At 38.3% G+C, this 25,000-nt stretch overlaps 2 protein-coding genes across 2 annotated transcripts in view; both read left to right on the top strand.

Moving 5' to 3' along the window:
• LOC144980300 (flavin-containing monooxygenase 5-like) overlaps positions 1-25,000 on the top strand; it is a 92,323-nt gene that overhangs the window by 17,428 nt on the left and 49,895 nt on the right. The gene's annotated exons all lie outside the window — the stretch shown is intronic.
• Positions 9,271-18,626, top strand: LOC144980200 (flavin-containing monooxygenase 5-like). The gene is made up of 6 exons (XM_078927774.1): positions 9,271-9,365; positions 10,378-10,394; positions 10,907-11,004; positions 11,870-12,028; positions 13,071-13,236; positions 15,761-18,626. The coding sequence occupies exons 1-6, from the start codon at positions 9,271-9,273 to the stop codon at positions 16,111-16,113; spliced, it is 888 nt and encodes a 295-aa protein (XP_078783900.1). The 3' UTR covers positions 16,114-18,626.

The following is a 25,000-nucleotide window of genomic DNA, read 5'->3' as shown; positions in this document are numbered from 1 at the left end:
TATAGGGATTGGTATCTGGTCATGTCTGTGATATTATAGGGATTGGTATCTGGTCTGTCTGTATATAGGGATTGGTATCTGTCTGTCTATGATATTATAGGGATTGGTATCTGGTCATGTCTTGATATTATAGGGATTGGTATCTGGTGTCATGTCTGTGATATTATAGGGATTGGTATCTGGTCATGTCTATGATATTATAGGGATTGGTATCTGGTCATGTCTATGATATTATAGGGATTGGTATTGGTCTGTCTATGATATTATAGGATTGTATCTGGTCTGTCTTGATATTATAGGATTGGTATCTGGTCATGTCTATTATATAGGGATTGGTATCTGGTCTGTCTGTGATATGGATTGGTATCTGTCATGTCTTGATATATAGGGATTGGTATCTGGTCATGTCTATGATATTATAGGGATTGGTATCTGGTCATGTCTATGATATTATAGGGATTGGTATCTGGTCATGTCTGTGTATTATAGGGATTGGTATCTGGTCATGTCTGTGATATTATAGGGATTGGTATCTGGTCATGTCTATGATATTATAGGGATTGGTATCTGGTCATGTCTTGATATTATAGGGATTGGTATCTGGTCATGTCTATGATATTATAGGGATTGGTATCTGGTCATGTCTGTGATATTATAGGGATTGGTATCTGGTCATGTCTTGATATATAGGGATTGGTATCTGGTCATGTCTTGATATTATAGGGATTGGTATCTGGTCATGTCTGTGATATTATAGGGATTGGTATCTGGTCATGTCTTGATATTATAGGATTGGTATCTGGTCATGTCTGTGATATTATAGGGATTGGTATCTGGTCATGTCTATGATATTATAGGGATTGGTATCTGGTCATGTCTGTGATATTATAGGGATTGGTATCTGGTCATGTCTATGATATTATAGGGATTGGTATCTGGTCATGTCTTGATTTATAGGGATTGGTATCTGGTCATGTCTTGATATTATAGGGATTGGTATCTGGTCATGTCTATGATATTATAGGATTGGTATCTGTCATGTTTGATATTATAGGGATTGGTATTGGTCATGTCTTGATATTATAGGGATTGGTACTGGTCTGTCTATGATATTATAGGGATTGGTATTGGTCATGTCTGTGATATTATAGGGATTGTATCTGGTCATGTCTTATGATTATAGGGATTGGTATCTGGTCATGTCTTGATATTGGGATGGTACTGGTCATGTCTATGATTTTAGGGGATCTTGGTTTTATATTGTTCTTGTTTGATTATTTTAGGGATTTTTGTAGTCGTGTCTTATTATTATAGGATTGGTTATTGTCATGTCTATTTGTGTTTTTTTATTTATAGGGATTGGTTATTGGTCTGTCATTCTGTGATATTATAGGGATTGGTATCTGGTCATGTCTGTGATATTATAGGGATTGGTATCTGGTCATGTCTATGATTTATAGGGATTGGTATCTGGTCATGTCTATGATATTATAGGGATTGGTATCTGGTCATGTCTATGATATTATAGGGATTGGTATCTGGTCGTGTCTATGATATTATAGGGATGGTATCTGGTCTGTCTATGATATTATAGGGATTGGTATCTGGTCATGTCTATGATATTATAGGGATTGGTATCTGGTCGTGTCTATGATATTATAGGGATTGGTATCTGGTCATGTCTTGATATTATAGGGATTGGTATCTGGTCAGTCTATGATATTATAGGATTGGTATCTGGTCGTGTCTATGATATTATAGGGATTGGTATCTGGTCGTGTCTATGATATTATAGGGATTGGTATCTGGTCATGTCTATGATATTATAGGGATTGGTATCTGGTCGTGTCTATGAAATTATAGGGATTGGTATTGTCATGTCTATGATATTATAGGGATTGGTATCTGTCATGTCTATGATATTATAGGGATTGGTATCTGGTCATGTCTATGATATTATGGGATGGTATCTGGTCATGTCTGTGATATTATAGGATTGGTATCTGGTCATGTTATGATTATAGGATTGGTATCTGGTCATGTCTATGATATTATAGGATTGGTATTGTCATGTCTATGATATTATAGGATCTTGGTATCTGGTCATGTCTATGATATTATAGGGATTGGTATCTGTCATGTCTATGATATTATAGGAATTGGTATTGGTCGTGTCTGTGTATATATAGATATTGGTATCTGGTCATGTCTATGATATAGGGATTGGTATCTGGTCGTGTCTATGATATTATAGGATTGGTATCTGGTCATGTCTATGATATTATAGGATTGGTATCTGGTCATGTCTATGATATTATAGGGATTGGTATCTGGTCATGTCTATGATATTATAGGGATGGTATCTGGTCATGTCTGTGATATTATAGGATTGGTATCTGGTCATGTCTATGATATTATAGGGATTGGTATCTGGTCATGTCTGTGATATTATAGGATTGGTATCTGGTCATGTCTATGATATAGGGATGGTATCTGTCATGTCTATGATATTATAGGGATTGGTATCTGGTCATGTCTATGATATTATAGGGATTGGTATCTGGTCATGTCTATGATATTATAGGGATTGGTATCTGTCATGTCTATGATTATAGGGATTGGTATCTGGTCATGTCTGTGATATTATAGGATTGGTATCTGGTCATGTCTGTGATATTATAGGGATTGGTATCTGGTCATGTCTATGATATTATAGGATTGGTATCTGGTCATGTCTATGATATTATAGGGATTGGTATCTGGTCATGTCTGTGATATTATAGGGATTGGTATCTGGTCATGTCTATGATATTATAGGGATTGGTATCTGGTCGTGTCTGTGATATTATAGGGATGGTATCTGGTCATGTCTATGATATTATAGGGATTGGTATCTGGTCATGTCTGTGATATTATAGGGATTGGTATCTGGTCATGTCTCTGATATTGCGGGTGGTTGGATGGGAGCATCACCTTGAATCATATACCTATGATGTTCGCATGGGTGTACGATCCGATAGTGATGTCGTTTCTTCTTCTCTTTACTAGCCTATCCTGCTTCTTTGGTTTGTGATTGTATTTTTGACAGGGGATATTTTATTTTTCTGTAAATCTTCTGCCTGTTTGTTCTTGGTTATTTATAATTTAGCTTACGATATCTTTAGGTTATGATTTTGATTTACATTTGTACTATTTTTGTTAGATTGCTTGTTTTTTTGTTTCAGCGGTTCTCATATAACCTCAATTGTGTTGGAAGAGACCTAAGCAACAAACAAACAAAAAAAATGTCTCTGATATTATAGGGATTGGTATCTGGTCATGTCTGTGATATTACAGGATTGGTATCTTGTCATGTCTGTGATATTATAGGGATTGGTACTGGTCATGTCTGTGTATTATTGGGATTGGTATCTGGTCATGTCTATGATATTATAGGGATTGGTATTGGTCGTGTCTATGATATTATAGGGATTGGTATCTGGTCATGTCTGTGATATTATAGGGATTGGTATCTGGTCATGTCTATGATATTATAGGGATTGTTATCTGGCCATGTCTATGATATTATAGGGATTGGTATCTGGTCATGTCTGTGATATTATAGGGATTGGTATCTGGTCATGTCTATGATATTATAGGGATTGGTATCTGGTCATGTCTATGATATTATAGGGATTGGTATCTGGTCATGTCTATGATATTATAGGGATTGGTATCTGGTCATGTCTATGATATTATAGGGATTGGTATCTGGTCATGTCTGTGATATTATAGGGATTGGTATCTGGTCATGTCTGTGATATTATAGGGATTGGTATCTGGTCATGTCTATGATATTATAGGGATTGGTATCTGGTCATGTCTATGATATTATAGGGATTGGTATCTGGTCATGTCTGTGATATTATAGGGATTGGTATCTGGTCATGTCTATGATATTATAGGGATTGGTATCTGGTCGTGTCTGTGATATTATAGGGATTGGTATCTGGTCATGTCTATGATATTATAGGGATTGGTATCTGGTCATGTCTGTGATATTATAGGGATTGGTATCTGGTCATGTCTCTGATATTGCGGGTGGTTGGATGGGAGCATCACCCTTGAATCATATACCTATGATGTTCGCATGGGTGTACGATCCGATAGTGATGTCGTTTCTTCTTCTCTTTACTAGCCTATCCTGCTTCTTTGGTTTGTGATTGTATTTTTGACAGGGGATATTTTATTTTTCTGTAAATCTTCTGCCTGTTTGTTCTTGGTTATTTATAATTTAGCTTACGATATCTTTAGGTTATGATTTTGATTTACATTTGTACTATTTTTGTTAGATTGCTTGTTTTTTTGTTTCAGCGGTCTCTCATATAACCTCAATTGTGTTGGAAGAGACCTAAAGCAACAAACAAACAAAAAAAAATGTCTCTGATATTATAGGGATTGGTATCTGGTCATGTCTGTGATATTACAGGGATTGGTATCTTGTCATGTCTGTGATATTATAGGGATTGGTATCTGGTCATGTCTGTGATATTATTGGGATTGGTATCTGGTCATGTCTATGATATTATAGGGATTGGTATCTGGTCGTGTCTATGATATTATAGGGATTGGTATCTGGTCATGTCTGTGATATTATAGGGATTGGTATCTGGTCATGTCTATGATATTATAGGGATTGTTATCTGGCCATGTCTATGATATTATAGGGATTGGTATCTGGTCATGTCTGTGATTTATAATTATGAGGATTTGGTATCTGGTCATGTCTATGATATTATAGGGATTGGTATCTGGTCATGTCTATGATATTATAGGGATTGGTATCTGGTCATGTCTATGATATTATAGGGATTGGTATCTGGTCATGTCTATGATATTATAGGGATTGGTATCTGGTCATGTCTATGATATTATAGGGATTGTATGTATGTCTGTCATAAGTTGATGGATAATTTATAGGGATTGGTATCTGGTCATGTCTGTGATATTATAGGGATTCGTATCTGGTCATATCTAGTGATATTATAGGGATTGGTATCTGGTCTGTCTGTGATATAGGGATTGGTATCTGGTCATGTCTGTGATATTATAGGGATTGGTATCTGGTCATGTCTGTGATATTATAGGGATTGGTATCTGTCTGTCCTATTGCGGTGATTGATGGGAATTGTTACTTGGTCCCTGTCTGTGAATCATAGGGATTGTATCTGGTCGTGTCTGTGATTACTAGGGATTGGTAATCTGGTCGTGTCTGTGATATATTAGGATTGGTATCTGGTTTATGTCTGATATTATAGGGATTGGTTTTGGGATGTCAGGTTTATTATAGGGGAGGATATAGCAACATGTCTGTGATATAGGGATTGGTATCTGGTCATGTCTGTGATATTAAGGGATTGGTATCTGTTTTCATGTCTGATGTGTGATATTATGGGATTGGTATCTGGTCATGTCTATGATATTATAGGGATTGGTATCTGGTCTGTCTATGATATTATAGGGATTGGTATCTGGTCATGTCTGTGATATTATAGGGATTGGTATCTGTGTAATGTCTGTGTATTATATAGGGATTGGTATCTGGTCATGTCTGTGATATTATAGGGATTGGTATCTGGTCATGTCTATGATATAGGGATTGGTATCATGTTCATGTCTGTGTATATTATAGGGATTGGTATCTGGTCATGTCTATGATATTATAGGGATTGGTATCTGGTCATGTCTGTGATATTATAGGGATTGGTATCTGGTCATGTCTATGATATTATAGGGATTGGTATCTGGTCGTGTCTGTGATATAGGGATTGGTATCTGGTCATGTCTGTGATATTATAGGGATTGGTATCTGGTCATGTCTGTGATATTATAGGGATTGGTATCTGTTCCATGTCTGTGATATAGGGATTGGTATCTGGTCATGTCTGTGATATTTATCGGTGATGTTGGATATTGGTGACTGTCGTGTGATATTATAGGGATTGGTATCTGGTCATGTCTGTGATATTAATAGGGATTGTATATTGGTATGTCTGTGTATATAGGGATTGGTATCTGGTCATGTCTGTGATATTTAGGGATTGGTATCTGGTCATGTCTGTGATATTATAGGGATTGGTATCTGGTCATGTCTATGATATTATAGGGATTGGTATCTGGTCCATGTATAGATATTTAGGGATTGGTGGTATCTGGTCATGTCTGTGATATTATAGGGATTGGTATCTGGTCATGTCTGTGATATTATAGGGAGTGGTATCTGGTCGTGTCTTGATATATAGGGATTGGTATCTGGTCATGTCTATGATATAGGGAATGGTATCTGGTCATGTCTGTGTTTATAGGGATTGGTATCTGGTCATGTCTGTGATATTATAGGGATTGGTATCTGGTCATGTCTGTGATATTATAGGGATTGGTATCTGGTCATGTCTATGATATTATAGGGATTGGTATCTGGTCATGTCTATGATATTATAGGATTGGTATCTGGTCATGTCTGTGATATTATAGGGATTGTTTTTGCATTGGAAAGTCTTTAATGTCACGAGATATGTAACTATTGTATTAATTGTTATTTATATTATTATTATTATTATTATAATTATTTATGTATTATTATTATTATATATTATTATTGTATTATTATTATTATTATTTATTATATTACTTATTATTTATTATGTATCATCTTCTAATCAATATTTCATTATATATAAATGAACACTGTGTTTACAATATCATCATCATCATTATTATAGATATTTGGTATTCTTAATATATACATCATCATCACCATCATCATTCATCACCCCTGTCCATCAATGTATTCGGGTACTTCAACATATCATCATCCATCAGTGAAGACAGACATCAAAAGATTCACGAGACTGGAGTGAATTTGTTATGACAAAGGAGGAAAATATTGATTGTTGTCAAGGCTACTGTATATTCCATTGGCTTTCCTCATCGATAAAGAGTTAGAGTTGCAGCTAGAATCTATTCTTTATTAACTATTATCATTAGGGTGCAAAATATACGAGCTGTGGAATTTTGTGGCATGGGTGCCAGTTTCCAGTTCATGAACGGAATTCCGAGTTTCGCATTTTTTTCAATGTCAAATGAGTGACATCCAGCCTTCGTCTCGAAATCGGTATTATGTCGAACGAACCATGATGCTTAAAAGGTAATTTAATGTTAAAACTGGTCAAAAAATATAAATTGTTGGCATCAGCGCCTTAAAATATGGTATCCATTCTCATCAATAAAACATACAAACTCAACACAAGTCTGATATTTATGGCTTTAAATTCAATTTTCAACATCTTAATCATCCCGACTTAACACCGTTTTGAGGCGAAGGGTCACAAATACCTCTGGTTTCAGTGTTCTGGTGTCCATCACTAAATGTTTCAAAAAATGTCGAGGGAGTACCTCTGCTACTCTCTGTCTCTCTCTGTTCTTTGGCTCCCCTAGAGAGAGACAACTGCACTGTGAGTATTTCACAATGTTTTATAAGTTGGTTTTAAAATCAAATTAATTTCCTCATTGTGTCAATATGTTTGCTGTGTAATCGTTTAATAATGGTATAAAAACGGTGATGAAATATGAGTAAAGTTTAGGCCGCATTTTTAGTAGGAACATTTTCAGGTTTGGCAAAGTGTCGAGATTTTAGTTTCAGGTTTCAGCACTTCTTCCTGCTGCACCCATGTTTCTGGGTAAGAATTAGAAGTGTTTCCTATTTGATTTCTACGCGAGTAGACAATTTTTGAGTTGGCTTTTTTGCCCTTGAAAGATGTCAGACAAATATGTCACATGTACAAAGAATGTTGCATGTGTCATACCATATATGAAATGTACCCTGTTCACCTATTTTAAATCTTATAAATCGTATACAGCTTGGCGATAAAGCTGATGATAAACATTATAATGAATGCAATGTCAATTAATCTTTTTATCATTATCAAGCGGTTTCTTTTAATCTCAATTGAAGATGCTTTTGAATCAGCAAAGCAAAGCATCATCTTTCAATTAAGAACACAACACATACCGCTCAACAACCATTTAAGCAAAATTACAAAAGACACATCCCCTTCCTGCCCCCTATGTCAACACCCCAATGAAACAGTAACACACCACTTGCTTGAATGTCAACCTCTTGAAGATCTGAGATGCACATTCCTCCCACCAAATCCAAGCATGAGTAACACACTTTATAGTCACCTGGAACAACTACAAAAGACGTCTAACATCTACGTCATGGCACAAGACCGAAGGGCTAGAGCTTAGGTGGGCGCTGGTTCGGATAAGTAAGTAAGTAAGTAAGTAAGAATCTGAAACTTTCACTGGTTTCATATTTTTTAATTCTTCAATAATCATCATTTAGTCTGGTCGTTCCCTCACTGATTACCTCTAGACTTGACAATTGTAACTCCCTCCTCTATGGGTTGCCAAACAGCTCGATTGTAAGTCTGCAGCTACTCCAAAATAAATCTGCTCGTTGTGTTACCAAATAAAAAAGGTCAGATCACATCACTCCAGTCTTGCAGTCAGTGCATTGGCTTCCCATGGCGAAGCGGATTGCTTACAAACTTGCCTGTTACTGTTTTAAGCGCTGGGTGGGGTTCCTACCTCCCATAGTGGGCAGGGAGGTTCTTACTGTGACTTCTATCCCCCTGTATCTGTTTTCCAGCTTGCTTTCTGTCTTGTCTTAGAATGAGATTCTGGGTTGGGATCCTGGGCAGGGAGGTACCTGCTGTGTCTTCTATTCCCCCCATACCCGTTTTCCAATTGTTTCCTGTCATTGTCTTGGAATGAGATTACTTAGTTTTGTCCTGATCCTTGCCGGAGCTGCTTGGCTGGGAGGGAAACAGTCGAATGTATGGTTATAGTTTTGGGAGATGATATTTTTTTCCTTGTAAATCATCTCTCTGTTATGCACTGTATTATGTTTTGTTTATATATTCTATATGATTTGTAAACATTTGAGTGTGTTCCTCTTAGTGGGGACCTGTGCTTGTGTCTGGATGACACTTTTAGGTGATCTCAAACTAAGTACTTTGACGGTATGCTTTTGGAATCTACATCTGTTTCCTATTTGAACCAATTCCCCTTTGTCTTACCTTTTCTTGGGTGCATTAATTATAATTCTAGAACTTTTTACTTTCCCATATTCTTCCTTTTTACTGGCGCTGATATGACCTTAATGTGTTGCTTGCACCGTAAAACCCTTAAAAACAAACAAACAAACAAACTGTTTTAAGTGCGTCCATGGCCCTGCTCACTCCCAACTACTTGTCATCTCTTCTTCCTATCTACAATCCAAATCGCTCTCTCCACTCATCTACTTCCCTGTTCATGGAACAGTTTGATTCCTAAGTCGAATTTTTCATGACATGCTTTCGCCTATTCTGCTCCCTCTGTGTAGAACGCTCTTTCAGCAGACACCCGACACTGTACTTCTCTGTCCTCCTTTAAAGCCTCTTTGAAGACAGAGTACTTCCTTTCAGTTTTCTGTGAGTGATTTTATTGAATAGTAATATATCTGGTCACGTGTGCATATATGTATATGTGCTTCCAAGCACTTTTGGTGGAAAGGGGCGCGATAGAAATTACGCATTATTATTGTTATTCCTCTCTGATGTCTGTCTACAGGTCATTGATGTCACGGAGTCATTGATTCCTCTCTGATGTCTGTCCACAGGTCATTGATGTCAAGGAGTCATTGATTCCTCTCTGATGTCTGTCCACAGGTCATTGATGTCAAGGAGTCATTGATTCCTCTCTGATGTCTGTCCACAGGTCATTGATGTCTCTCTGATGTCTGTCCACAGGTCATTGATGCCAAGGAGTCATTGATTCCTCTCTGATGTCTGTCCACAGGTCATTGATGTCTCTCTGATGTCTGTCCACAGGTCATTGGTGTCAAGGAGTCATTGATTCCTCTCTGATGTCTGTCCACAGGTCATTGATTCCTCTCTGATGTCTGTCCACAGGTCATTGATTCCTCTCTGATGTCTGTCCACAGGTCATTGATGTCACAGAGTCATTGATTCCTCTCTGATGTCTGTCCACAGGTCATTGATGTCTCTCTGATGTCTGTCCATAGGTCATTGGTGTCAAGGAGTCATTGATTCCTCTCTGATGTCTGTCCACAGGTCATTGATGTCAAAGAGTCATTGATTCCGCTCTGATGTCTTTCCACAGGTCATTGATTCCTCTCTGATGTCTGTCCACAGGTCATTGATGTCACAGAGTCATTGATTCCTCTCTGATGTCTGTCCACAGGTCATTGATGTCACGGAGTCATTGATTCCTCTCTGATGTCTGTCCACAGGTCATTGATGTCATTGATTCCTCTCTGATGTCTGTCCACAGGTCATTGATGTCACAGAGTCATTGATTCCTCTCTGATGTCTGTCCATAGGTCATTGATGTCAAGGAGTCATTGATTCCTCTCTGATGTCTTTCCACAGGTCATTGATTCCTCTCTGATGTCTGTCCACAGGTCATTGATGTCACAGAGTCATTGATTCCGCTCTGATGTCTTTCCACAGGTCATTGATTCCTCTCTGATGTCTGTCCACAGGTCATTGATGTCACAGAGTCATTGATTCCTCTCTGATGTCTGTCCACAGGTCATTGATGTCACGGAGTCATTGATTCCTCTCTGATGTCTGTCCACAGGTCATTGATGTCATTGATTCCTCTCTGATGTCTGTCCACAGGTCATTGATGTCACAGAGTCATTGATTCCTCTCTGATGTCTGTCCATAGGTCATTGATGTCAAGGAGTCATTGATTCCTCTCTGATGTCTTTCCACAGGTCATTGATTCCTCTCTGATGTCTGTCCACAGGTCATTGATGTCACAGAGTCATTGATTCCTCTCTGATGTCTGTCCACAGGTCATTGGTGTCAAGGAGTCATTGATTCCTCTCTGATGTCTGTCCACAGGTCATCGATGTCACGGAGTCATGGATTCCTCTCTCATGTCTGTCCACAGGTCATTGGTGTCAAGGAGTCATTGATTCCTCTCTGATGTCTGTCCACAGGTCATTGATGTTACAGAGTCATTGATTCCTCTCTGATGTCTGTCCACAGGTCATTGATGTCACAGAGTCATTGATGTCTCTCTGATGTCTGTCCACAGGTCTTTGATGTCACGGAGTCATTGATTCCTCTCTGATTTCTGTCCACAGGTCATTGGTGTCACAGAGTCATTGATTCCTCTCTGATGTCTGTCCACAGGTCATCGATGTCACAGAGTCATTGATTCCTCTCTGATGTCTGTCCACAGGTCATTGATGTTACAGAGTCATTGATTCCTCTCTGATGTCTGTCCACAGGTCATTGATGTCACAGAGTCATTGATGTCTCTCTGATGTCTGTCCACAGGTCTTTGATGTCACGGAGTCATTGATTCCTCTCTGATTTCTGTCCACAGGTCATTGGTGTCACAGAGTCATTGATTCCTCTCTGATGTCTGTCCACAGGTCATCGATGTCACAGAGTCATTGATTCCTCTCTGATGTCTGTCCACAGGTCATTGATGTCACGGAGTCATTGATGTCTCTCTGATGTCTGTCCACAGGTCATCGATGTCACAGAGTCATTGATTCCTCTCTGATGTCTGTCCACAGGTCATTGATGTCACAGAGTCATTGATGTCTCTCTGATATCTGTCCACAGGTCATTGATATCACGGAGTCATTGATTCCTCTCTGATGTCTGTCCACAGGTCATTGATGTCACAGAGTCATTGATTCCTCTCTGATGTCTGTCCACAGGTCATTGATGTCTCTCTGATGTCTGTCCACATGTCATTGGTGTCACTGAGTCATTGATTCCTCTCTGATGTCTGTCCACAGGTCATTGATGTCCAAGAGAATCACGTCCAGCTGTACAAATACATGTACCCTCCAGACTTGGAACACAAGACCCTGGCTGTGATTGGCTGTTTTCAACCGTTGGGTGCCATCATCCCACTCAGTGAATTACAATGTCGACTGGCCACTAGAGTTATCAAGGTAAGCTGGTGTTGTGGTGAAAAGACTCCCCCTTAGGGGGGCTATAGACGATAAGGTTTTTACAAGATCTTCGGTCAGATTTGGGTAAAGCAAATCATAACGAAATCCCCTCTTTTATGACTAAAAGGACAGCATAATTATTGTAATCCTGAATACAATTGAGTGTTAGAAGGAGAAAATAAATAAATAAATAAAATTCCCTTTATTCATCCCATTGGGGAATTTTGTCTTTAGCTGTCATCTGCATTTTTTGCGCCGCAAATGGCAATTTGCGCCTGCAAATATCAGGGCGAAATGCAAATTTTGCCAAATTTCCCAAAATTGGCAAATGTTGGCAAATTTTGGGAAAATTGGCAAATCGCGTGGCAAATTTTGGGGGAAAAAAGCAGCGAAAACAAAATAACGAGAGAAAAAAGTGCGAAACTTGAGAAATGTTGCAGCTTTTCCTGGGCCCAAACAAAGGGAAGCTACTCTCTACGGATAATGATCCTTTAAAATCTTTGTAACAACGCTATTCACAGTCATTTCATTTCTCAAGTCAAATAAATGTAAAAAATTGTCTTTTGTATATATTTTTTTCTGAATCACGTGTTAATTTTTACTGAAATGCTTAGTTGTCCTCGGCAAATTTTGGAGCAAATTTTGGTCTTTTTGGCAAATTTCTTGGCAAATTTTGGCAAATTTTAGGTCCCAATTTGGCAAAAAATGCAGATGACCGCTTTAGGGTCTTTTCCAAGGGAAGAATCGATTGACCCATGCGTCAACCACAGTGCAGCACCGCAAAATGAGCTGGGGCGAGGTGACTTGCTCAAGGTCACACAACGCAGCAGGTATTTGAACTCGGTTCCTTTTGGGTACGAAGCAAAGACAGTACTGCTGAGCCACACAGAATGTATGAGGATTGTATGATGGACAGAATTTTTTTTTAAATCATGTAATCTTTCTAAATGTTTATTTTTAACAGTTATAAATTTCATCAATTTGGGAGAACATGATTAATGATCCTTTCCGTGTTTATTCTTCACTTGTCTATCCATCCCAGGGTGCCGTGACGTTACCCAGCAATACAGACATGTGGACAGATATTCGTAAGAAGGAATCGGAAATTGCTCACCGATACACCAAGTCACGACGACATACCATACAGGTTGACTACATTCCATTTAGTGACGAGCTCGCCACATTGGCTGGGTGTATGCCAGATTATTGTAAGTTTATCCATCTTGTTGTCTCTGTCTGTTTGTCTATCTGCCTTTTCTCTTCATCTTCTTCTTTGTGGCTGGGTGGGGATTCCGACCTCCCATAGTGGGCAGGTAGGTGCATGCTGTCGTCTTCTATACTCCTATACCTGTTTTCCAATTGCTTCTCTGTCATTGTCTTGGAATGCTATTACTTATTTTTGTTCTGACCCTGGCCGGAATCTTTGGCTGGGAGGAAAACACTCGAATGTATGGTTATAGTTTTGGGAGATGATATTTCTAAAATTGTAAATCATCTGTCTGTTATGTACTGTTGTTGTTTTTATTTTTAACATTTGATTTGTAAACATTTGAGTGTATCCCTCTTTGTGAAAATTTGTGCTGGTGTCTGGGTGAGACTTTTGGGTGATCTCAAACTGTACAATGATAGTGTGCTCGTGGAATCTACATCTGTTCCCTATTTGAACCATTCTTCTTTGTCTTATTTTTTCCTTAAGTCCTTTTAATTGTACATCTAGAACGTTTTTTACTTTCTAATTTTCTTCCTTTTTACTGGCGCTGTTGTGACCTAAATGTGTTGCAAGTGTTGTAAGACTTTTAAAAACAAACAAAATAAAAGAATTGAGCTTTATATAGCGCAATATCCACTAAATGTGCTCAAAGCGCTTTACAAGGGGTCCCTGGTCAACAGCAACATTTAACATGTAGGACGGGACATGACGCCTGTTAGGCGATATTACAATTTTCGGACAAAGACAACGCTGTTAACGACCAGGTACTCCTTTTACACCTGAGTACAGTGAGAGAATATAAGTAAAGAGCCTTTCCCAAGGACTCAACTATGCGCCCGAGAGCGAGGCTTGAACCCAGGACCTTGCGATCCGAAAGCGAGTGTCATACGACTAGACCACATAGCTGCACAAACAAACAATCTTCTTTGCGGATATATATGCGGTCTTGTGGTATCACACTCGCCTTCAGATAAGAAGGTCCTGGGCTCGGGTTCCAGCCTGAGTGCCGCATTGTGGAGTCCTTGGAAAAGACTCTTTACTCGCATTCTCTCACCATACTCGAGTGTAAAATGATACCTGCTGTTAACAGCATTGTCTTTGTTTTAAAAAAACATTGTAATATATTGGTGTCATGTCTCATCCTACATGTTAAGTGTCACTGTTTGCTAAAGGACCCCTTGTGAAGTATTTGAGCATGTGTGGTGGATATTGTGCTATATAAGTGCTCTCGTTTTTATTGGGGTTTTTTTGTGGGGGGGGGGGGGGGGAGAGAGATTTCTTCTTCTTCTTGTTCTTCCTTAGTAGTATCGAATGGCTACACCTCTATTTTGAATCTTTTAATCCATTCTTCAAATTCTTTTCATGCCTTATAGGCTGTCTCGTAGCCTCCTGATAGGCTTGTCACTGGGCAGTGGAGGACGATGTGGTCCATTGTCTCAGGGCCTCCTTGGCAATGACGGCATGCATCTGATTCTCTCAGATTCCATCTATGCGTGTTAGCTGCTGTTCTGCCATGTCCTGTCAAAATGCGGTTGGAGGTGACCCAGCATTTTCGGCTATTGCAGAGAAAGCCAGGTGTTCTTTCTGTTGGGTCGGGTATGATGTCGCCTCCCCTGGGGCTGTCTTGGTTCCACATCGACATCCATTCCTCTTTCACGTTGAAATGTTGTCTTGAAGTTTCTTCCTTTACTCATCTTCGTCTTCCTCACATCCTACCTCTCTTGATATTTATGGAAGAAAGTCTTAACATTTCTCAACAAGAAAGAGTTATAATTTGGATCTAAAACAGTTAGCGCATCAGAATGTTAACAGTTCGAGAATATCTCTCTTAAAGTTCAATACATACTCATATTAATAGTTTTGTGATAGTCCAGGGGAAAGCAAGGAATTTTTACCATTTGACAAGCCCTAATTGCTGGGTGGGGTTCCTGATCTCCCATAGTGGGCAGGGAGGTAGGCTACTTACTGCGTATTCTATCCCCCTATATCTGTTTTCCAACTTGCTTTCTGTCTTGGTCTTGGAATGAGATTACTTGGTTTTATCCTGGCCCTGGCCAGATACCCTGGCTGAGAGGGGAACAGTCAAATGTATAGTTAGTTTTGGGAGATGATATTTTTTCCCTTGTAAATCATCTCTCTGTTATGCACCGTTATACATATTACATATGATTTGTACACATTTGAGTGTATTCCTCTCAGTAGGGACCTGTGCTTGTGTCTGGATGAGACTTTTAGGTGATCTCAAACTAAGTACTTTGATAGTGTGCTCTTGGAATCTACATCTGTTTCCTATTTGAACCAATTTCCCTTTTCTTGGTTGCTTTAATTGTAATTCTAAAACTTTTTACTTTCCCATTTTCTTCCTTTTTACTGGCGCTGATATAACCTAAATGTGTTGCAAGCGCCGTAAAACCCTTAAAAACAAAACAAAAACAAACCCTGATTGGGATTTTATGCTGGGATAAAATGGATTAAGGTAAAAAAACATCCAATGTTTTTGTTTTGTTTTGTATTTCTCACAGGTTCCATATTGAAGTCGGACCCCTACCTGGCATTTAAAATGGTGTTTGGTCCCGTGACCCCGTACCACTATCGTGTCATGGGCCCTGGCAAATGGGAGGGGGCCCGTCATGCCATCCTGACCCAATGGCAACGGATTGAGGCCCCTCTCAAGACCCGACAACTTCCTCCTAGAGACTCGTCTGATTTGAGGATTTGGAAAATGGTGGCCATCGGAATTGTCATCTTTTTCATATTTAGATTTTTATTTTTTGATTTTGGCATCGATTTTTTGATGTTTTATCTTGTGGACCGAAAAAAATGGTGCCTTTGGATATCACTTATAATGAACGAGAAATTAAAAAATACATTATAATCTTTTACATACCTGCCTATTTTTACGGATCGTCCGTAATTGTTACGGAAATTAGGTATTTTATTATTTTTTTTCTTTTAAGTTCCCGCAGTTATCAAAGAAAGAAAGAAAAAAGTTCCCTTAAAGTTATAAAGTCTACTGCTCAGTTCACGCCCATGATAGCTTAGTCGATTGCCAGCTCGTAATGTAGGAGGTCAACAACATTTATTTTACGTATAGAAGGTTGTAGATATGCAGTATTATTTTTTTTCTTGTTGTTGTTGTTGTTGTTAATAGGTGGAGCATTACTAAAATTATACCATTTATTACTGATGAATTTTGTGTTGGCTACTGATTTTGAAATGTTCAAGTAGACAGGTATGCTTTTATATATTCCTGTAAAATTGGTTAACTCAGTTTTGCTCAAAATTAAGATTAGAAGACCTTTTTGTGATAATGTCAGTCAGTATTATTTCATATTTCGTATAACTGTCTCTCTGATATCTCATCTTTATCTGGTGGATAGATTGATTGTGAATCTGAATTGTGTTTTAATTTTTTTTTTTTAAGTAGCTCTGCTTCAAGTGATTTATATCTGTAGGGTAACTTTATTTGTCTTAGAATAGAAGGAGATTTCATGGTTTTGTCCTTTCCCTGAGTGGTGTCCTTGCTGGGAGGGAAACAGTCAAATGCATATTTATAGTTTTGGGAGATATTTATTTTTCATTGTAAATCATCTATCTCTCTGTTATGATTTGTTATATTTGTTGTTTTGAATGTATAATGTAAGCATTTGAGTGTATTCCTTTTAGTCAGATCCTGTGCTGGTGTTTGGATGAGACTTTTAGATGATCTCAAACTAAGTACACTGGTAAGGTGCTCTTGGAATCTACATCTGATCTGAAATAACAAACCTTGGGTGACAAGAGCGATAAAAGAGATGTTAAATCAGAAAAAATATATTCAAGACTGAGAGGAAAGGAAAAAAGTTAAAATTAAATAAAGCCATCCGAGAGAGGTAAAACAATAAATATACAAAAAATATTGAGAGGAAACTGGAATGTAATGACATGAAAAGTATTTGGAATAATATCAAAATAGTCACAGGAATGAACGGTAATAAAAACTCAAAGATAAAGTTAGAAAAGGGTATGTTGACGATACCGCCATTCAGGCCGTGATAACAACCAGAGATGATGTATTGAATTATTATAGATAGTGAAATTGAAAGATTTGTTGAATGGTGTGATAATAACTATGTAGAACTTAATGTAAAGAAAACTAAAGAAATGATTTTTTTAAATATTATAATTAAATTAAATAAATAGAATAATAAAGCGTGCTAATTGAATGTTAGGAAATGATGGATGGGACATTTCGAAGATTTTCACAAAGATATTGCTGATGTTAAGATTAGCAAAATTCAAAGAGACGAGTCCCGCCATCTGTACAACGAACTTTAAACGAGCCAGAGAAGTTACAGACTTAATACACATGAAAACCAAAAGACGTACGATATTTAAATTCATTTTTAACACCAACAATACAAAACTTTAGGATGATTTTTATTACATAACATTTGCAAGATACTATATTCGCTTTAAAATCTATTTATATACGCGTGTTTACCTGGTGCTATATTTACGTTATATAATATTTATTTATACATTCAAGCGCCATACTGGGTGGGGTTCCTGACCTCCCATAGTGGGCAGGGAGGTACATACTGTGTCTTCTATCCCCCTATATCTGTTTTCCAATATGCTTTCTGTCTTTGTCTTGGAATGAGATTACTTGGTTTTGTCCTGGCTCTGGCCGGATACCCTGGCTGGGAGGGAAACAGTCAAATGTATAGTTAGTTTTGGGAGATTATATTTTTTTCCTTGTAAATCATCTCTCTGTTATGCACTGTATTATGTTTTCTTTATATTATTTATGATTTGTAAAACATTTGAGTGTATTCCTCTTACTGGGGACCTGTGCTTGTGTCTGGATGAGACTTTTAGGTTATCTCAAACTAAGTACACTGATAGTGTGCTGTTGGAATCTACATCTTTTTCTATTTGAATCAATTCCCCTTTGTCTTACTTTTTCTTGGGTGCTTTAATTGATATTCTTGAACTTTTTACTATCCTATTGTCTTCCTATTTACTGGCGCTGATATGACATCAATGTGTTGCAAGCGCCGTAAAACTCTTAAAAACAAAAAAAAAAACAATAACAAGTGCCATGATTTAGTTTTACTTTTTATCAACCTGTATTCTCTAACTCTATGTGTGCCATCCTTCCCAATCTACATTACAAATCCATTATTACAACTGTATTCTACATGCATGTCCGATTTTTATAGCTTTGCTTGTTTTTGCTGTATGTTTTAAGAATATTTTATTATATTTGATGTTTATTTTGTTTTAAATTAGCTTCGTATTTTCATCGATTAGTTATGACAGTGTATAAATCTGTGCTGTTATAATGGTGAATGATGTGTAATATTATAATTTTCATTTAGGATCAATAAAGTATATATTATCTTATCTTATGTTACGAACTGTGTCATTATCTTCAAGCGGGTGGTTGGATGGGAGCATCACCCTTGAATCATATACCTATGATGTTCGCATGGGTGTACGATCCGATAGTGATGTCGTTTCTTCTTCTCTTTACTAGCCTATCCTGCTTCTTTGGTTTGTGATTGTATTTTTGACAGGGGATATTTTTTTTTTCTGTAAATCTTCTGCCTGTTTGTTCTTGGTTATTTATAATTTAGCTTATGATATCTTTAGGTTATGATTTTGATTGACATTTGTACTATTTTTGTTAGATTGCTTGTTTTTTTGTTTCAGCGGTCTCTCATATAACCTCAATTGTGTTGGAAGAGACCTAAAGCAACAAACAAACAAACAAAAAAATCATTATCTTCAACATTTTTTTTTTTACCTCAATTTTCCTTCTTTATGATATATGCACGTGCTGTTTTATATAAGTTAATTTCTCACTGAGTTATTGGTCGATAACAGGAGCCAAAAAATGTTTTTTTTTTAAATTTCCGAGTCACTGAAATATTCTTTGGTCTGGTTTCAACAAAATATACAACAACTGACATAACTATCAATGGTTGGTTATATAACTGGGACTCGAACTTTAACTTTAAGATAGAATTTAAAAAGACATCCAGAACAATAACTTGCCAGGCATATCAACGAGAGGTCACGGGGTCATCGAGCAGGAAGAAGCTTTTCTTTACTTTCATGTCAAGACATTTACACACACATTGTCGTTGTCTACACGCTGTCATCTGTCAATAACTATTTTTAACAAATCAAACCAGGATATGTTATGTGTGTCATTGTCATCTTGTGTGTGTCTGTGTGTGTGTGTGTGTGTGTGTTCATATTGATACGGCTTATTGTTGATCTATGTCGTAAGTATTGAAGTGCTACTTAAACATATGTCATTATTTATATATAGCGTATTTTTCTGGGTGGGGTTCCTGACCTCCCATGGTGGGCAGGTAGACACTTACTGTATCTTCTATCCCCCTATATCTATTTGCCTTCTGTCTTTGTCTTGAAATGAGATTACTTGGTTTTGTCCTGGCCCTGGCCAGAGCCCTTGGCTGGGAGGGAAACGGTTAAAATTTATAGTTGTTTTTTTGGGGGGGAGATGATATTTTTTTTCCTCTATTATGAATTATCATGATTGCTATTTTGACTGTATAATGTAAGCATTTGAGTGTATTCCTCTTAGTAGGATCTTGGGGATCCTGACCTCCCATAGCGGGCAGGGAGGTACATACTGTGTCTTTTATCCCCTTATATCTGTTTTCCAACATGCTTTCTGTCTTTGTCTCGGAATGAGATTACTTGGTTTTGTCCAGGCACCGGCCGGATTCCTAGCTGGGAGGGAAACAGTCAAATGCATAATTATTGTTTTGGGAGATGATATTTATTTCCTTGTAAATCATCTCTCTGTTATGCATTATTATATTTGTTATTTTGAATGTATAATGCAAGCATTTGAGTGTATTCCTCTTTGTTGGATTTTGTGCATGTGTCCGGATGAGACTTATAGGTGATCTCAAACTAAGTACATTGGTGGTATGCTCTTGGAATCTACATCTAATCCCTATTTGTTCTCAGTTGCCCTTTGTCTTACTTTCTCTTGGCTGCTTTCATTGTAATTCTATAACTTTTTACTATCCCATTTTCTTCCTTTTTACTGGCGCTGATATGACCTTAATGTGTTGCAAGCGCCGTAAAACCCTTTAAAACAAACCAAAAAAAAGTATCAGTATATAGCTTATAGCATTGTGCGGCTATGTGGTCTAGTGGTATGACACTCGCTTTCGGATCGGAAGGTCCTGGGTTCGAGCCTCGCGCTCGACGCATAGTTGAGTCCTTGGAAAAGGCTCTTTACTCACTTTCTCTCACCGTACTCAGGTGTAAAATGAGTACCTGGCCGTTTAATAGCGTTGTCTTTGTCCGAAAAATTGTAATATCGCCTAACAGGCGGCATGTCCCGTCCTACATGTTAAATGTTGCTGTTGACCAGGGACCCCTTGTAAAGCGCTTTGAGCACATTTAGTGGATATTGCGCTATATAAAGCTCAATTATTTTAGGCTCTAAATAATAGTCATACTTTAATGTTGGAGTAAAGCATATTTTAGGGATAGTATGAATCGAAGCGAGATAAACTCATCCCTGTTACACTCATTCCTGTTACACCTTGTTTTGTAACAGGAATGAAGGACGTAACAGGAATGAGGAAAACATAACAGGAATGAGGAAAACATAACAGGAATGAGGAATATGAGCTTTCATAAAATGAAACACACGTTTTTATTGTAACTAAGTCCTTTGGAGCATAATGGCCCATGGAACCGGCGCTTATCCCGGTTTCTGTAGCATGAAACAGACGTTTAACTTATGAATACAACGCTCGTCTGCTATAGGGAATGAGATTAGCGGAAGAGTAGCGTCCCTTGATTGGACGCCACCGATAGTCTGTGACGTCACCGGTGGAAAAGTTATTAGAGAAAGAACGTCATGTTGGTTGTACGCATGCGTCTCTCGTTCCGCGAGGTCGAAGAAGAAATGAAAAGGCTGTCCTCTTCTCTTTCTCATTCGAAAAAGAAGCCCGAAAAGTACAAAAAGCGTTTGGAGAGGTTATTAAAAAAACAGAAACGTCAATTGACACCCTGATCAAAAACTTTAAAAAATTTTGAAACAGCAGTAAGAACAAGAAAGGTGGCAAAAATTCATTGAAAAGAACATTACAATATCATTTTGCACTCCTAGACTAGAAGACATCAAAATTCATTTCCACAAAGTGATTTGAAGCAACAGGTTTTCGGAAGATCCTGGGTTTGAGCCTCGCTCGGCGCATAGTTGAGTCCTTGGAAAAGGCTCTTTACTTACATTCTCTCATCGTTCTCAGGTGTAAAATGAGTATATGGCCGAACAGAGCGTTGTTGGTGTCAGAAAAAAATTAGCAATATCGCCTAACAGGCGCCATGTTTCGTTCTACATGTTATGTGTTCCTTTTTTATCAGCGACCCCTTGTAAAGCGCTTTGAGCACATTTAGTGGATATTGCGCTATATAAAAGCTCAAGTTTTAAAAGCTATCCCATCAACGACAAGGTAGGAGATTCATGAGGGAGAAAAACAAAAACAAGGCGGAAGTCACTTCGGAACTGTTGACTGTAAATAGCTTGTTTTTATTTGCCATAAAATAAATACTTTGTTATTTCGAAACAAAAAAAAAAAAAAAAATTTTTTTGTCATAATTATTATTTGGAAAAATCATACATAAACTCGTACACATAAGTTTGAAATGAAATTTATAAAATGGGCTTGCTTAAAATTAAAAGTCTGCAGTAAAAGGGGGCGTGTCCTTTGTTCCACAGGAATTTTGAATCTAGTTTTAAACTAATTTAGCGCTTATAAGGGAAAATTACTGCGAATTTTTTAGCCTAAAGTTATCCATTATCATTGAGATAAATATTTATACCATAGTAACTCTTATGATTGCAAAAATCGCAAAGAATTCCGAGAGAATTTTATAGAGAAATAAGGGGTATCTACGGCAAACACTTGAGAATTAAGACCCAGTGATCAATTACAATGGAAATGGCTCTGCGCATGGCGGAAGTCATCGTATTTTAACAAACGGATAGACGAACACGCCCACTTTGTTTAGAGTCCTTTCCTTTACATCCCTGGTCATATTGACAATCTCTAAATAAATATTTAAATAAATATAAGATAAACGTAACTGTCGACATTCCTCTTTGTTTGTTTTGTTTGTTTTTAAGGGTTTTACGGCGCTTGCAACACATTAAGGTTATATCAGCGCCAATAAAAAGGAAGAAAATGGGATAGTAAAAAGTTCTAGAATTACAATTAAAGCACAAAAGAAAAGGTAAGACAAAGGGGAACTGGTTCAAATAGGGAACAGATGTAGATTCCAAGAGCACACCGTCAAAGTACTTAGTTTGAGATCACCTAAAAGTCTCATCCAGACACAAGCACAGGTCCCAACTAAGAGGAATACACTCAAATGTTTACCAATCATATAATATAATATGTAAACTAAACATAATACAATGCAAAACAGAGAGATGATTTACAATGAAAAAAATATCATCTCGCAAAATATAACTATACATTCGACTGTTTCCCTCCCAGCCAAGGAACTCCGGCAAGGATCAGGACAAAACTAAGTAATCTCATTCCAAGACAATGACAGGAAACAATTGGAAAACGGGTATGGGGGGTTAGAAGACGCAGTATGTACCTCCCTGCCCACTATGGGAGATTCCTCTTTGTAATTTACTTTAATGTTGGTCAGGGCTATCATCGATATTATTGTTATGATAGTTTAAATGTTCATGATATATATACCATCTCCACTGTTATCATCACCACACCATCACCACCACCCCAACCGTCACCACCACCTACATCCCCACCCTCATCATCACCCTCACGACCACTACCACCAACAACAACACTATCACCACGACCACCATTACCATCGTCATCATCATCACCAGCACCATCATCATCATCATCATCATCATCATCATCATCATCATCATCACAAACACCACCACCCCAACCGCCACAACCACCAACATCACCATCACCACATCCCCACCCTCATCATCACCCTCACCATCACCACCACCACCCACAACAACAACAACAAAATCACTATCACTATCATCATCATCATCATCATCATCACCACCCCACCACAACCACCTCCATCACTATAACTACCACCACCACCACCATCACCATCATCACTACCACACCACCACTACCACCAAACCACCATCACCACACCACCAACACCATCACCATCATCACTACCACACCACCACCATCACCACCACCACCATCACCACCACACCACCACCATCACCACCACCATCACCACAACACCACACCACCACCACCAACATCACCACCACCACCATCACACCACCACCACCATCACACCACACCACCACCATCACACCACCATCACCACCACCACCACACCACCACCACCACACCATCATCACCGCCATCACCACACCACCACCACCATCACCGCCATCACCACCACACCACCACCACCACACCACCACCATCACCACCACCACACCACCACCACCACCATCACCACCACCACACCACCACCACCATTATCACCACCACCACCACCATCACCACCATCACCACCACCACCATCATCACCACACTACCCCCACCACAACACCACCACCACCACCACACCACCACCACCACCACACAACCACCACCACCACACACCACCACCACCACCACACCACCACCACCAAACCACCACCACCACCACACCACCACCATCACACCACCACCACCACATCACCACCACCACACCACCACCACACCACCATCACCACATCACCACCAATCAACCAACCCATCAATCATCCACATCAGACAATATCATCACTGTTAAACAGTGTGTTCTCATCGGCACCACTCCCTTGTTACACAGATCGCTGGTACAACAGTAGAAGCAGGTTTATCGTGTCCTGCTGAATCTGACCACTGTTTAAATTCAGGCACTTCGTCTTGTCCGACGATGAGTCATACCATTTGGCCCGGCACGTTGGAATGTCCACACAGCTGAATGGAAAAGTCAAAGATGTAAGTAAAAGGACAGCGTGGCTCAGCGTACGCTCTTTGCTTCGTACCTGAAAGGTACCGAGTTCGACTACCCGCTGCGTTGTGTACCTTGAGCAAGTCACCTAGCCTTAGCTCACTTTGCGGCGCTGCACTGCGGCTGATGCCTGGGTTATTCCAGTCGTCCCTTGGAATAGACCTAAAGAAAAATTCCCTTAGGGATAAATAAAGAGAATTTATTTATTATTATATATAAAAGAAATACAAGACTTTCAATTCACTCTCTCCTACTGATCATTTCAGTAATACCAAAATGCAGGCTTACCCAGCAGAAAATTGATTTCTAAACTCATAATAATCTCTCTGACAAACAACTTTATGTTCTTATAATGAAACAAGATCATTGAATGTACAAAATGAACTGAATAAGAAAAAACGTATTGTGTCGTAACAATGTGACGATTTGCTGTAGGTGGTAAGAGAGGGGTAAAACGTTTGAAAACTTGTGTAGCTTTCAGCATTGATAACATTTATCAAAGTTATATAAACAACTTTCATCGCAGTGTATTATAATTATATATTATATATAATATATAATATATATATATATATATAAAATAATATATATATATATATATATATATATATATAATAAATATATAAATTTTAATATTACCTACAATGTTGTAATATATTATAAAAAAAAATCTCTCCTCGAGCACTATTCAACCATATTTATATCCAACA

This window comes from Berghia stephanieae, chromosome 9 (assembly GCF_034508935.2).
Source record: "Berghia stephanieae isolate SIO BIC M18660-M18661 chromosome 9, UCSD_Bste_1.3, whole genome shotgun sequence".
Classification (NCBI taxonomy): domain Eukaryota; kingdom Metazoa; phylum Mollusca; class Gastropoda; order Nudibranchia; family Aeolidiidae; genus Berghia; species Berghia stephanieae.
Note: the sequence above shows the minus strand (reverse complement) of the source record. Positions and strands in the feature narration are given on the sequence as shown.

Coding starts and splice junctions, on each gene's coding strand:
- LOC144980200 (XM_078927774.1), top strand. CDS start 9,271: ATGGCCCTGCTCACTCCCAACTACTTGTCATCTCTTCTTCCTATCTAC. Junction 11,005..11,869: donor TCTCTCATGTCTGTCCACAG/GTCATTGGTGTC, acceptor GTCTGTCCACAG/GTCATTGATGTCCAAGAGAA. Junction 12,029..13,070: donor TGGCCACTAGAGTTATCAAG/GTAAGCTGGTGT, acceptor TATCCATCCCAG/GGTGCCGTGACGTTACCCAG.